Here is a 15474-nt window from a genome sequence, read left to right as displayed (position 1 = left end):
GTTTTTTCCAGAAGTTTCCTGACTTCAAAAGGGAGGAAACACCTTTTTTGTTTTCTTGGAATTTCTTAGCCCCAGCCTTCCCCCTCCAGTTGAACCCAGGCCACATTTCACCAGAGCATGAACAACACTTAGAGAACAGGAGGACTGGAAATACAGGATGTTTATAGTTCTGGAAGACATCATCTTTATTTCCAGATAGCCCCCATTTGCATGACAGGAGCTCTGTAGAGACTATCCTTTGCTAATATCACTTGTACATATTCTGAATACTAGGAAACCTGGAAAGTCCCTTACAAAAAAATGCTTCTCTGCTTAGTACTAGGCTGTCCAAATAACTTATGCAGCCCTTTAAGTCTCATCTCTCCCCTACTATTAGTACGTACAGTTTTTCCTTAAGATGTTACACTAACAATATTTACTACCGTAAGGTTTAGCAGCCTATTCTATACACAGTACTACAGGGCATTCCTAGTGCTTCCTTGAACTTTTCTAGAAAGGAAACAGGTCTCATCAAATCCACGAAGTCAGCATGGATTTGACCAAGTTAAGGTACAGATAACAAAGCAAGTATATATTTAAGAAGCAGACACTCATTATGTAATTAAAAAATTAAGACACACTTGCACCACAGGAATATTAAGGACATGCAACTTTATGATTTTTTGTTGCTTATATTTAAGTAATTGGTTAGGCACCTTGACTTACAGTAAAAACAACTTTGATAATACACTGAACAATTAAAAATGGGAAAAGCAGCATGAAAGGAAATAGGGAAAGGCTAGTTTCAAGCAGAAGCAGAGATTTTTGGTAATTTAGACAGTAACTAAAGGCCCGAATCCAAGACAATAGATTAAATAAAAACATTGAACAAATAGAGTATGAAAAATCAACAGACATATTCAGATGATCAACTTCTTTTGCCCCATGGCAATGGCAGAGGAAATATAGTCTCCCAATATGAAATGCACATCCCCTTGGTTCAGCAAAAGATTAACAGCAACCACCATTCACTTTATTTATTTACAAACTCATTAAATACCCACAGCCAGAATGTTTATATGCTTTCCTGCATCAGCTTCCTCTTTACTGCGAGGAAACATTGTAATTGCCATAAAGACAATTACGCTAGAACATGTACTTAAGAGCCTAGTCTATTTTCACCTCTCAGAGATGTAAACTAGAGTATTTTCCTCTCTCTCAAAAGGCCCACAATGGCTCACCTCAGTAGCGGCTGCTGTGGTTCTGAAAGCGACATGTCACTACTTGAAGATGCACTAGGAGGACGCTCTTGAGCCTTGTTTTCTTTGTCAGATTCCCCAGATGGTTGATAACCAGGTCTGGGCTAGAAATGAAGACAACCAGAAAAATGCATTTTCAAAAAGTCTGCAGGAGTTTAAAAGCTCTTGTCTCATTAAAATTGAAAAGGCTTACATTTCTCAGTGTAGTATCGCATCTTTCCTACCACACAAAGACTTAAAAACACAGGACTTCTATGGCTTTGTTTCAGCAGAATGTACTGGGGGAAAAAAGCTTTGCTCACAAACTGAACTAGTTCAGCCAAACGCATCAAATTGATGTTAGTCTTTTACCATATATTAATCTTCTTTCACATTCAGTTTCTGGTTAGCAAACTTATTTAACACACTACTGATGAAGTTTGTTCACTGACTGAAAGCAACTTCAGACAAAGCTCTTCAATTCACGGTTTGGCTGATGTTTACAGTTTTCTTAAGAGCCAACCTGTATAGCTGCTGTTAGCTAGTATCCAGAATTGTCCTTCTATTTATCATAGGAAGATGATTTCCATTCACCTTTCTAGTAGGCCTGGTTGTGCCAGAAAGCAGCCACTAGCAAGAAGGCTCCAGATCAAACCTACTATGTTTAAGCAAAAGCTACAGTTTTCTTGTATCCTTTTTATTAAACTGATAACTAGATCAGGACAAGTCATGACCTTCCTAAACGTATGACCTCCTATTCCTGCAAACAACTGCAACACATTAAGTTAGTGAATCAGCTATACCTGTGTTTCCTGCACTGTAGGCAGCTGAGGTGGCTCTTCTAAAAACGTACGTTCCAGCAGTAGTTTAGAATAGGTTTCCTGTAACCGTTTGGCTGCTGAAGGCTCAGGAGGAGGCACATTCTTCACTTTAGTAAAAACCTCCTTCTGCTTTCTGTAGAGCTCTTGGAGCCTTTTGTTCTTCTGTTCTGTTGCCTCCTTTTGTGCTTTCTTCTCTTCATTCTGCTTCTTCTTCCTCTCCTCTTGCTGCCTAATGATGTATTGACGAACCTCATCTGTATCATAGTGACGTTTCTTAGAGATCACCTGAGGCTCCTCACTGGCAGCTATCTTGTCCGGTTTCCTTTTGGTTGGACTGTGGCTCCTGGCATTTTGTGTAAGCAAAACAGATTTCTGATTCTGCTTTTCCACATCTTTATCTTGCTTTGTACTCATGGAATCCAACTGCAAGTCATCAAGAATTCCACGTATCTCCATGGGCAGGAAGTCCTTATTTACAGAGGCATGATCTTCTCTGTTATCATCTGGAAGAGCAGCTTCCAGTTTCTTCAGATTATTCTCAGACCGTACTTTACTTCTTGACCTTTCAGAACTTCTTGAAGAGGTTTTATGGGTAACATCCAGTCTAGAATCTGAACCCGTCCTTCCAATGCAGCCTGCTAAACAATAAAACTTGTTAAATATTTCAGTTAAAAAACAAATCTGGGACATTACCTGCCATCACTGAAACAGCTGCAAAAGCGAGCATGAGGGAGGAGTGCAGATCTCACTGTAAACGTGTTCTTTGTTTCATTCAGTCTGAATATAGCAACCTTTGCTTAGACTGAGCTTGCACCCTTTATACTCTCTTACCACCCTCACTATTTCACAGGCGTAAGAAGCACAGCAGCTCCCACTGTCCCTTACTTGCCCTGTCTGAGATTCTGGATAAATTCTGAAAAGGGATGGTGGAGGAATCCATAAGGATTTATAATTCACATGGATGACGTTATATAGCATCCGGAAAGAACCACAATTCCTGTAAAACAGGGATGCCCAACCATTGTTTACGTATTATCTGCAGCACATCTGGAAAATCCATCTGGCCTGTGGACCATTGCTAGCCATTCCTTTCCCCATTAGCTTCAAGAAGCAAAGACAGACTGCAGGTGATCCATGTTTTTGGTTGCAACTTATTTCCCATCTTTTCCAGAGCTCCTGAGCACCTTCACAGCATGGACTGCCCCTCAAGTCACATGTGCAGGGCAGGCTTCCCATGACACCAAGCAAAGTTCATAATCCACCCAGGAAGAGAGGTTATGCATCCCAACCATAAATGTGAGCAAAATTCTCCCCCCTCAAATCCCAGGTTAAAAATAAGAGTTATTTTAATAAGAAACTGATTACATTCTATCTCAGAAGCCTACTTTATTCCACAGACATACAGTGTTGTGTAATAAATCAAGTAAAATTAAAAAAGTCCTGTCATAGAAGTACAACTTACCAGACTTGACAGCTCTCTCTCGTCCTGTTCTGTCACTAGATACAGCTCTTCTGTCTTGTTCTATTCTGGGAGCTGGACCCAGTATCTTTTTTACTAGCTTTTGTCCCTCCCGCCAGGAGGATGCACTTATGACATAGTTTCCACCTGCACAGTAAGTAATAAATAAAAGTCAAGCACTAGATGGATTTTCCAACGTATCAACAAGAAGTATTTATTGCAACCATTAATCATTTCTATACCATTTAGTCCTGCATAAGTGGTACAGCTGCAGCTACACACAACAGTCGTAACAGTGATGTACCATGAAGACACTCAACAGCTGACTCACACAACTACCAGTGCTTCATGCCTACACACAACATGATGTAAAAATCCAAAACATACTGTGGCACACTAAAGCCCTACAAAAATTGATTTAAAAAAGAAAAAAAGGCTTATATGGGCCTAAGCCATATAAGCAAATGTTACTGGGGAGAGGGGAAATACTTGCAGAGGACTGAGAAGCAGCTCTTCATTGCCACTTAAATAAGTTAAATAAGAAAAAAAAGATAAAAGTATCTAAAATGGTGTAGTAAGAAGAACAAAAATAAAGGTGGGACATAAAAACTGATTCACCTTCATATTAAAAGAATATTAGTTGATATTCTAGAAAAAAAGACACTTTGGATATTTTTACAGATAATTAATGGTCGAGATAGGTGTCTTGTGAGGAGGTTAAAAAACACTGAGCAGCAGTTGTTCTATGCCAATGCTAACTCACTGTCCTCTAGCTGTGATTTCTGTAGCGTGACTGAAAATAGTTAAGATAAACCTTCTTGGTTCATACTTAATTCAAGAACACACTACATTGCAGGTGACAGAAACCAAAGCAAAATGTTATTTGTATTGTAGTATCGTGTAATATAGTATTATTTTATCATCCTACATATAATTAAATGATAAAAACTGGGTACAGTGGCATCTTTACCTAATATTGGTTAGATTAAATGCTAGGTTTATTCAACTCAAGTTTCATCCCACTAACTTCCAATGTTACTAATAATTTTTGAAATAATGACCTTAAAGAACTTTGCAGAAAAGCAGCATATAAAAAAATTGAAGTATTAATAACCTAATTCAGACTATTTATCAATATTTTATTGCTAGAAAAGTACCTAACTTGAATACACAATTTGCAGTTGATTTCTAACCAGTACATTTCAGGTTCTACCTCTGACAGCAGCGCCTGAACAAACCCAGACACTGCAGCATGAAAACACCACAGTCAAACAAATAAAGGTTTGTACTCCGGGCCCAACAGGACTTGGAAGACCTGGTACCAAAGCAACTTCAAGTGAAATCCAAGACAGCAGACCAATTGTGTTTTGGCAATCCCAGTCCTGAATTCCCATGCCCCCTTTCCTTTCTTTTTGTTATTTTAAACAAGAAGGAGGCAATGTGTTCAGTCTAAAGTCTGTAGCCACTATTCACTCATTTACTAACAGTAGTCCTTGCTTGCATTGTAAAAAATTATCCAAGTATTTTATAAACCTGCCACTTGAAACATGTCACTACAAGCCTCTCTGAAACAGAGGTATCAGCCAAAGGGGTTGTCTTGCCGAACTCACTGTTCTCAATTACTTCTGTGTGTGTTTAAAAAGGCAGTGTAAAGTCTCATCTTCCATTTCAAGTCAGCTGTTTGAACTAAAACGTGCTAACGGAGCTGAACATGAGCTGTGGCTATTTATAGCCTCGGCTATGTGAAGTAGTTTCTTTTTGCTGTGACTGGAGGAGGACAGACCATCACGGATACGCCACTTAGATCTGGTTCTTATCTTCTAGGGATTTCAGGCCATCATTCTCTTCACATTTAATACATTATGGAGAATAACCATTGTCATTAAAACTTGCAGCAATTTATGTGCTCCTCCCTCGCTTGGAACTGTCACAAATATGGAAGTTAGTTTAGTATAGTTCCTCAAGTATGAATTGATCAGCACAGGAAGGAGCAAATCCATACCTATCACTTACTTTTAAGTAGCAGCATTCATTACTGCAAAATATTCACATGCAGCTTCATGACTTACACCATGCAGAAGCATATATTCACTCTCTGAAAAACTCTTTGTAATAATTTTTTAAAGCAAGTGTTTACCAATTATGGGTCAATGTACATAGGGAGAAATATAAAACCTTAAAAGGTGCAAGACATGCCTAACTTCTCATGTATTTAAAGAAAAAAAAATTGCTCTGTAGTGCGATTGCAGTCATAACTATTTCCTTAGTAAGAAAATTAAAAACAAACACAAAGCAGATGTGGAAGTCTTCCTAATTTGTTTGCTACACACGATATCAAAGATTAACATTACTGGAAAACTAAGAAGCACTGACAGAATTCCACATGTAGTTAATTTCATTTTCTACTATAAGGCACTACTCTACAGTAACTTGCTCACATCATCTTCTCTAAATAATTTTATTTACTAGACAGCGGAAATGTTAGGCAACAGCGAAAATAAAAAATTCTTAATTGGCAAAAGAAATAAACATTCCTCTATAAATATCAAGATTGACAAGACTTGTCAGGGAATGTGTTCTTCCACTAACTGAAAAAGCCAGGAAAGGGTCAAGCCCTGAAGGTGCAGGACAGCAACAACTTGACACAGGGCGTAGAAGAACAACAGCCAGAGAAGAGCCAGAAGGACATCCTGTTCTCTTCCCCATTGAGAAATCATACAAGAGAACAGCTTTCACTGCAGCCCCTCCTCACAGATTCACAAGTCAGCAAGTCCCGCTGGCAGTGATTTTAATACCACCTCCATTCCTCCTCTCAGCATTATTCACTGAGTGGTAGGTCAGGCACTAACCAGCTTCAACACAAGCAAAACAGAAAGCGGGACCCAGAACTGAGCTATTGCTGCTTTTGGTCTGTGTTGGCCTGACAGATGCCCAAGGACACCTGCCCCCTGCCCCAAGAAACACACACTCTTCAGCTGTTTCCATAAGGCACACACAGCAAGTGAAAAGGTAGAAAATTAAATTAAACCAAAAAAAGCGCACACAGCCACCCAATCAACAACAAAAACACACATGTCCCCAGTGCAGCGCAGTCTAGTACAAACACAGAACAGCAGCATTGTTGCACATCTAAGACTCTGAACGCAATACACTTTAATTTTTCTTTATTTCTTGAGACAAAACCCATCTCTGAAGGGCATGCAACAGTTTTCCCTCTACAGTAGAGCTAGTCACCTTGTTTGGACTCTGGACTTGACAACCGTGTCAGTTTTTGCACTTTCCGCACTGGTCTGGTTGCTTTTTTCTCTTTGTTTCTCTCACTAGGTTTTCCTTTCACTGTTGAATCCTCTAAAAACAAACAAAAGCTGTTAAGTGATATCCCACAGGAAAGAACACAGAATAACAAGCTTGCTTCAATGTTTACCTTGAAAAACCAGAACTCAGAAACACAATAAAATTCACTACTCTCCCAGATTAAACATTGAGATCAATTACTCCCAGTCCAGTATTTTAAAATCCTCATAGCGTGAAAATTTTGAATCAAGTCCTGTTTACCTACGCACTGGAATGCAGCAAAGCCACAGCAACACCACAATAGATTTTTACAAAGTTCATTTTCAATTTTAAAAGAAACATTGACAGTTTGTCAGGAACAATTGTTGGTTCTCTTCTACTATAGATATTACCTTTTACAGTATTAATGTTCCACGAGAACACATAGTTCCTTCACTCCTGAAATACACAGGTTGCTCGTTCCACATTAACGCATGACAGCACATTCACTCGTTGCATCCATGCTGGAGCACGGAAGACAGGATGCCCGTGCGCTCCACTTTCTGCAAAACTTGTTGCAGAATTCACCAGCTGATGCAGAACCACGCTGTATCACTTAAGCCCTCACTTACAACACAATAAGGCTTTAGGCTTTAGAGATGCCAGGAACATTTATCAAAGATAAAGTCCTATTTTACCACATTTTCTTAGTAGGGCAAAGAACAAAATAGAAACCTGAGATGTGGCTCAATCACCACCTCACTGAGTGGGCTTCCCAGCCACCTGAAGTACAAAGCAGGGACAAGCATTGCTCAAGAAGGACAGGCAAGCTGTATATTCAGTCTCAGCCGTCTACCCCTGACATTTTCAAAGATACGTTACAGCACTTCAGTTTACATGCCTTGAAGACGCCCTCTTCTTATACCCAAAAGTGAACTGTAGATAAGGAACTCCATGGCCACTATTACCATAGTTTTCCTGTTCCTCTTCTATAAAGAATGGGATCAGACAACCTAAACCAACCAGGATGCAACCCCCTCCATGGATAGATCTGAAGCTTTATTTAGATGCCAATACTAACTTTTACAGCCCCCAATTTCAGCTGAATCCACTCTCTGATGGATGCCCATAGGAAGTATCAGAGAAAAAAACAACAGGTCATATTAAAGGATGTGGGAATGGAGTCTTCCTCCCCCTTAATATCCTTTCCTTACAAATTTTCCAGTCGTCTGTCGTCTGAGGCTGACAGTCAAGCACAGGGAAGACAGAATCAATGCTTCAAGTACCAGAGGCCTCAGTGGCTGCATTTGCAGAAATCTAGCTTTCCTCCTCTTTCAGCGACAAACAGTTCCTTCCTGATACCAGGAAACTGCAGGCTGCTTCCCACTCTATTCATATCACAGCAATTTTGTTCTAGTAAGGCCAATCCCGACCATCTTTAAGACAGAATTACTGGAACCTTGGGGTCCATACAATATCCTTTAGCCTAATTGCTAAACCAGAATAAAGACATTCTGTATGGTCTATGCTTACACGTAAAAAACTCATTGCAGTAAAGAACAATGCTTCTGTAGATACTGGAGACCTTATAGCTTATTTTAGCACTAGAGAACATGGAACAGTTTTGATACAACTGACTATACACACCCAAAACTCCACATGCTGTAACTTTAATAAAGAATTAACACATGTATAGATAATCTGACAACCTAAAAATACATTTACAGTATATATTATGTGCAGCACCAGCATTTGATTACTTGGAATCAGCTATTCAACATAATCTTTTCAGGTCAGAAAGGAGACACGTTCCATCACAGCTGTTCCACACAGGGCATCAGGACAGGCATGTGGCTGAACACACACACAGCTCCTTCCTTTTGTAGACAGAGGACCACTGAACACATGATCCAAATGCCTTTTTAATTGGACCTCTTCAAGGAAACTTTTAAAAAACTTGGATTTCTATAGAGGCCTCATGAATCATTCATATTATGCTTGCAAAAAAAAAAAAAAAAAAAAAAAATGCTAACAGATGAAAAGCCTTCAGAGATTTGGCATTAAACGCAGGGACTGATACTGAAGAATATTTGCAAAACAATTTTATTGAAAAGAAGCTGCTGTCCTTTCTGAACTTTGAGTGATTCCAGAATTCCTCAGGGCCTTGTCAAGCTGTGAATCTAATAATTTCCATACCAGCCACTATATTATCAGCATACAAAGATGTTTACAAACTCACCACATTACCTCCAGTCTTAAATATGTTTTGACCAATGAGAAAAGTTATTTTTAATATGTAATAAGAAAACTCTTAAGCTGCAAAAGTCAGCTTCTCAGGGGATTTTATCTTCCATTCCCTTCCTTTTCCTTCATCTGATCTCTTCCCCCTCCCCCAACTCAGTCAGTCAAAAGCAATTCAACCTTACAGTGCTCCACTTTCACCAGCCTAGCAAATCAAAATGGACACTTGGGCATCCTATCCTGTATCACCCAGAGAAGAGAGCTGCCAATGGTACTGCAGTTTTTCAGAATGAAAAATTAATAAAGATTGGGTCTTGGAGCAGTAAATTTGAAAACATAAAGCATATATAGCAGTTTTGGTGTTTTAGCAGCATAACTGTCAAGCAAATATACAGCATTTTTTAATCATATTTGCTCATATTTTAAAGCATCGGAATATTGTGTTGCTAAATGAGTTCATCACCTAAAATAGAACTTTTTTTCCTGTGTTGCCATTTTGCAACAATGATATTTAATGTTTTTCAAAACACAAAAGCAAAGAGGAATGAGTAGCAGTTTTCTAAGCTTTCAGCATTCAACATTTTCTCCTACACCTTCATGTGGAATAAACCCCAAAGACAACGTTCTGTTAATTTACCACTGTGAAGTTACATAGTCCCCCCTCCCATATCCTATTCAAGCCTTACAATAATGTAGGTAAAAGAGATTTAGAGGAAATAAAACCTAGATTATTTAAAAGGTTTCTTAAACCTTCTTCTGGTGTACCTGTTCTCCTGCTCCTCACGGAATCCAGAGAAGACCTCTAAAAAAGTCCTTGCATACAAACCTCTGGGACATAAATTTCTCCAAGAACTTCAAGACTTGGATTACTCTGATATAAAGCACTAAAGTTCTAAAAGTTCAGAGACATTAAACCAACGTAATGCCATATAATCTCACCTCCACCACACATACCTGAAGGCATATCCCTTTTACTGCAGGCTACCTAGTGCATTTTAAACAAGCATTCCCAGAGACTTTCCACAGCAGATGCCCCCCAACTCCCCTTTAGTTCCAACTAAACCACCAACAATTCCCAAAGCAGCTTCAGGACTGACAATTTGTTAAAACAAGGTGCTGAAGGAAGTAGCATTCAGGCTTCAACATACAAATATCAAAATTGTTCCCATGAGATTATATAGGTTTCAAAGCCAAAAAGTGGTTTGGTTTTGTCCTTTTAAACAGAAAATTGCATTCATTCACACAAACATGTATAAAGAAATTACAAAATTCAACAGAAATTGTTCTAATGAAGCCTTTTTTTTTATTCCTGTTTCAAAGGAAAGCCATCATTTGATTCTTTTTTTCCCTGTTTTAGTATTCAACAAGTTACTCCTCCTGTGGAGAGAAGTCCAATATATTTAACACTCATTGCTTCAATTTTTTGTTTCCATGACTTTGTAGACTTGTACGAAATACATTTCTCTGCCTCTTAGAGAAGGTTGTATGGCTTAGTCCTTTCAGTTTGTGTCTCACCTGTTAACTGGAGTGCTATATCTCTATATAGCTCCCGACTAATGTGAAATTCTTCCTCATGCCAGATCTTTCCATCTGGAGCGCGAATCTTTGTTGCAGCAGGATTGAAACCTGAAAGTAAACAATTTAACAGTTTAAAATAACTGCGTAAAATGTAAATAAAGCTTTTTCAGGGTGGAAGGGGTGGAAAAGTGCCAAGTAAGAAAGGAACTACTTGAATTTCTAATGCTAGGTTATAAGAAAGCAATATACCAGTCTGCCACTTGCTCACAGTTGAAAAACAGCAGACTGGATGAAAAAAAGATTATTAAAAATGCAAAATGCTTTCTCAATCAATACAATATTGCTAACCACTGGGACCATAAAAAAAAGAATATCAAAATCAACCCAAACACTAACGCAGTGAGCTTCTTTTTTATAGTAACTTGTAAGAAGAGACGGGAAAAATTTCAAAAGAATCCACAATTCTGTAAATTGGCAAGAATTTATTTTCCTTCTTGTCCATCTCTCTGATCAAACCATGCTATCTGCTCCTGTATTACCCAAATACAGCTATAAGTCATGTCCATGCTTTGACATGTTGCTCAATGAATTGAACTCCGCTACTTCACCACGTATAACCGAGGGGGAGGGATTCTGCACCTCCATACCTCTGTACGATGGAGCAGCAGGTGCAGCTGCCACTTTCCTGACTTTGGGAGTCACCGCACTCTCCACATTTGTGATTACGACAGGTTGTTCAGGATATCCCATGTGCTGCCCTCTGCCACCTAGCTCTTCAGAATGCTCCCACTGCTTTCGAATCCGCTCCTTCAGCTTCTCCAACTTTGCATCATGCTGCCGTCGTTTCAAGATTTCCAGCCTATGAGCACTAGAAGTACTCGTGGCAGAAGGGGAAGACACTTTCAGTTCACTGTCCTGGGATGTGGTACTCTGAGGAGTTTTAGTGCTACTGTCATCTCCTCTGGAGCCACTGTTTTTTTCCTCTTCCAGTCTTGGAGGTGTTGCAACCTTAAGAAATGCCTCATTGTTCTGCAAGGCATCAATTGCTGGTCGGTCATTCAAATACCTAACAACAGTCTCATCTGCAGCAGAGGAGCACGGGCTTTCAAAATCTGTGCTGTGCAGACCCCGTTCATCTCGGTCATGCATCATACGGCCTGTTATTTCAGTCTTCCCTTCTGCTTCACTGAGGTCCAAAGTAGAGAGTAGTTGCTTGGCCTCAAGTTGGCTGGAACTGTGATAAGACAGAGAACTATACGTATCCCTGATGTAATAGAAGGAAGAAGAAATTCACCATCAGAAACACAGCTGTAGGACCTTCCAACCCAGCAATCAGCACATTCATTAACTAAAAGAATAACTTCCTATACCTTGTCTCCACTTTAAAGGCAAGTTCTTTTAAAGTGTGATCACCATACATTTAATACTGCAAGTCTGATGAAACTGAAAGACGTTTCTGTTCAAAATTTAATTTTCTGCATACTCTAGCTGAACAGGACTATATATAAAGTTGAGCTGAAATTAGGGCATGTAGAAAAATCAGCAAGCAATAATGTTACCCTTCAATTTTTTTCAAAAAAACCCCCTTAAATAAAAACAAGTGTATAACTTCATATGAGAAGCATCATTAATATATGTTCTCTAAAACAAAGCAATGCACACATGCACAGTTACTGAAGAGTGCATTCATTAGCTGAGAAAACAAGTAAATTGCACCAAAACCCCCTGCCCTGCATTTGAGCATTAAAAAGGCAAGCCCCCGCCAAGAACTTCAGAGTGAACTGGCTATATTGCAACAAATGTAAAGCTTACTGAGAGCTCAGGAATTCAACAAATGAAGGATCTCTCAGCACTTTTTTCACAGAAAAAACAGACTCCACATTTGAATGGACTCATGGAACATATGTTGTTAGGACAAGAAGTGTTCAGTGTTTTTACTGATGAGGAACTGAAAATGTGAAAATGTGGCACCTAAGTTAGCTGGCTTGCTTCCTTAGTGAGCGTGTTTACCAAATTCATTTAAGCCAGGTCATAACACTGTACTTGTGAAATTGCCCACCTCTCTCTAGTAGTGCACTTCTGTCATACAGTGTAGTAATCTTTACCAATCAACATAAAAGTTGAGTGGTTTAATTGCACAGAATTTCACCAAAAGTGTGTGTATATCTATACATAAACATTGATTGTTCTATCCATTATTCTGGTTTTTGTTTTCCTATGCACACTTCAAGCATAGGCTACAGGCTGTTCTCAGAAAAGAAGTAATGTGTTAGTGTAGCAGCTCTGATGTTAATCCCCAAATTAATCCCCCCCAATGCCACACAATCTTCTTACTGTAAGAAAGCTATTCTTTTCAATTTCATATAATGGCATGAGTTTAGGGGCTCTCATTTTCTTATTTTCCCTGAAGTCTGTTAAATTTACTACATGTTTTTAAAACGAATAACTGATATAAGTAAGTTATTCCAGATAGGGTAGACAACAGAGCTGTTCCATTAACAAAACTGACCCAAGATTACACAACTGATCCAAATCAGCCTTCCGTGCAACAAGGAAGGAGAACCTCTTCACAGTTGACAGGACAAGTGGAAAAGGAGACCAAAACTTAGATGTTAGGATAACAATTATTTATAGAGATGTAGTAGAATTAAAAAAAATACCACTGTCCCAACTCCACTCTAATCAGTCAACAACAAGTTGACTTCACTGGGAGATTATTTAGAAAAAAGCATGAAGCACGTGTTAGAATCCAATAAAAAACTACTACCAACCCAACCAAGCTATTCATCAGGGATAAGGCCTGTGCAAAGAACACACACTGCTTATAAAACACAAGGAATTGAAGAAGGTACAGTAAAGGTCTTCTAGGCTCTGATACTACAGCAAGTTATAACTGGTTTATTTCTACTGCAGGTTCTCTTTCTTTTTGAAAGTTTGAGGCATCTTATATCTACTACAGTACTTAAAGTAAGCTAGGAAAAACAGACTTTCCGTATTTTCCTTCATTCCTTGCACCCTACCACGTTCTACGATCTGCAGCATTCTGTGCCACTTTTTCTCCTTGATACAGTTGTCCTTATTTGGGTTTCTCACACACACTCACAAAAAGTGAATGCATTTTTAGTACTAGATGTTCTTGCTCTACACTGTCTTATGGTAATACATTTGGGAACATGTGCTCAAGAACTAATGAAACAAAGTTGAAAAAGGATGAAGAAAAACTCTTTTTGGTCCTTATTACTGAAACTAAGTATCTATCAAACTTACCAGGCCACTGAGGCCACAGCCACATCAACTTGATGATCTGGCCCCATTTCAACACCTTTGACTTTAAATTCACGTTCACTGAACAACAACAACAACAAAATTTGTAACTTTCTTCTAAAAAGGAAGACACTTTTGTCCAACACCACATGCTGCTCAGGTGGGTGGGTGAGGGGGGAAGCAAATAAATTTTTGAGGAGTTGTCAAAAATGCCACCATTAACTTAATTCTGATGTTAGCATATTTTTCTTTAATAGTCAACTGTCCCAGCACTAACCTGTATGAAGCCAAAGGTTCACGAAATTCTACACGATTGCTTTTTTTCACATTGCTTTCAAGAGTGGTCGCTCGAAGAGGGCTGCGTGAGGACTTCTCCTTGCTTGATTTGTTTTGGCTGGAGGACCGGGAAGCTGAAGCAGAAACCAAAGAATCCTCTATGTACCTATCTCTCCAGAAAGAGAAAGCTCTTGGAGCTAAACGATTAAGAACACAGTTTTTCTTGGGTTCGAGCAGCACTCCAAAATAGCATTTAAGGCACTCCCTCTCTTTTTCAACAAGCTGATTTCAACAACTAGGAGCAAGGTGGCAAGTGCCTGAAACAATGATCATATTTAAAGAGAGCACTAATAATGCTTAAACATTAATTATAAGTAATTAAATCTGTGAAAGTTGATCGTGTTGCCACTAGAGGTCAATCTGTGCGTTCTTCTCCAGTGCCACGCTACTAGAATGCTCTAAATAGTTAGTATTTAAATCAAAGGTTTATTTCTTATAAGCAAATGCTCTCCTTAAAATTAAATAAAGGAAGTACCGGATTTAGCATTCTATCAGGGCGTAACAGATGACAAACATCAAAAAATATAAACAGCTAGTCCAGCGTGAGCATAGGCATATACCATGGTTATCCAAAACCCCCACAAAACCAAGGTATCGGAATGGGATAAGCACTGCTCACTCACAGCATGGGGAAAAGTCCTGCCACTCGCTCTAGCCAGGTGACTATGATAGCATACTTTCTTTCCTAATCTAAGGGAAGAAAACATTAGTTTCTCCTGGCCAATTAGAGTTTCATGAATAAAGATCATTAGCAAGAAACAAATGGGGAGGAGAAACAAAGTTTTCCCGCAATGCAGTGGCTTTACCCTGCCTTACACGCTATGTCCTCAACAATACATACCCTTTCTGCTTATTTTCCTGCTAGTGCTAGCAGAGGGCTTCTTGGCATCCATGACAGAATCAAATACGGCCGTGCTGGTGGGAGCTATTTCCAATTTGTTCTCTATATGACGTAGCTAGAATTTCAAGATAATGCAAATTAGGATATTGTTTTCCATTTTTAAGCTACAGATTTTTTCCCCCTAAAGTGACAAATTTTTCCTCATTTTCATAAACAATAAAACTGCAGGCAAAAGCAACTTTATGAGGCTCATGTTGCAAAACTGTACAGCCTTATGTCCAGAGATTACGTAAGATTATTAAGATTTGTTTAAATAGATTATCTAAATTAGGTTTTCTTGCATAGTTTTGTTTCCGTAAAAAGGCTGTTGTGAAGAAATTAATAATAACATGCGATTCAGAGTCTTAATGCTTGGCCTGAATGAAATATTAATTCCACTTGGAATAAATTCTATAATACTCTTTTCAAAATGGAGCATGATACAAAATTCCACATGTAAAACTC

General features: G+C 38.8%; 1 protein-coding gene across 9 annotated transcripts in view; it reads right to left on the bottom strand.

The window, feature by feature from the left end:
* Positions 1–15474, bottom strand: part of CEP350 (centrosomal protein 350) — an 85064-nt gene that overhangs the window by 49872 nt on the left and 19718 nt on the right. For 6 of the 9 annotated variants that reach the window (XM_035900789.1, XM_035900788.1, XM_035900793.1 and 3 more), the window contains exons 4-11: positions 14971–15085; positions 14071–14203; positions 11177–11793; positions 10527–10637; positions 6732–6845; positions 3501–3644; positions 2021–2676; positions 1221–1342 (exon numbers count right to left, since the gene is read on the bottom strand). In XM_035900789.1, coding sequence (XP_035756682.1) covers positions 1221–1342; positions 2021–2676; positions 3501–3644; positions 6732–6845; positions 10527–10637; positions 11177–11793; positions 14071–14203; positions 14971–15085 — 2012 coding nt within the window. The remainder of the gene's footprint in view (positions 1–1220; positions 1343–2020; positions 2677–3500; positions 3645–6731; positions 6846–10526; positions 10638–11176; positions 11794–14070; positions 14204–14970; positions 15086–15474) is intronic. The other 3 variants (XM_035900790.1, XM_035900795.1, XM_035900791.1) reach the window with 2 other exon arrangements.

This window comes from Egretta garzetta, unplaced genomic scaffold (assembly GCF_000687185.1).
Source record: "Egretta garzetta isolate BGI_Z169 unplaced genomic scaffold, ASM68718v1 scaffold598, whole genome shotgun sequence".
In the NCBI taxonomy this organism is placed as follows: domain Eukaryota; kingdom Metazoa; phylum Chordata; class Aves; order Pelecaniformes; family Ardeidae; genus Egretta; species Egretta garzetta.
The sequence above is the reverse complement of the archived record's forward strand: the minus strand, read 5'-3'. Positions and strand labels throughout refer to the sequence as shown.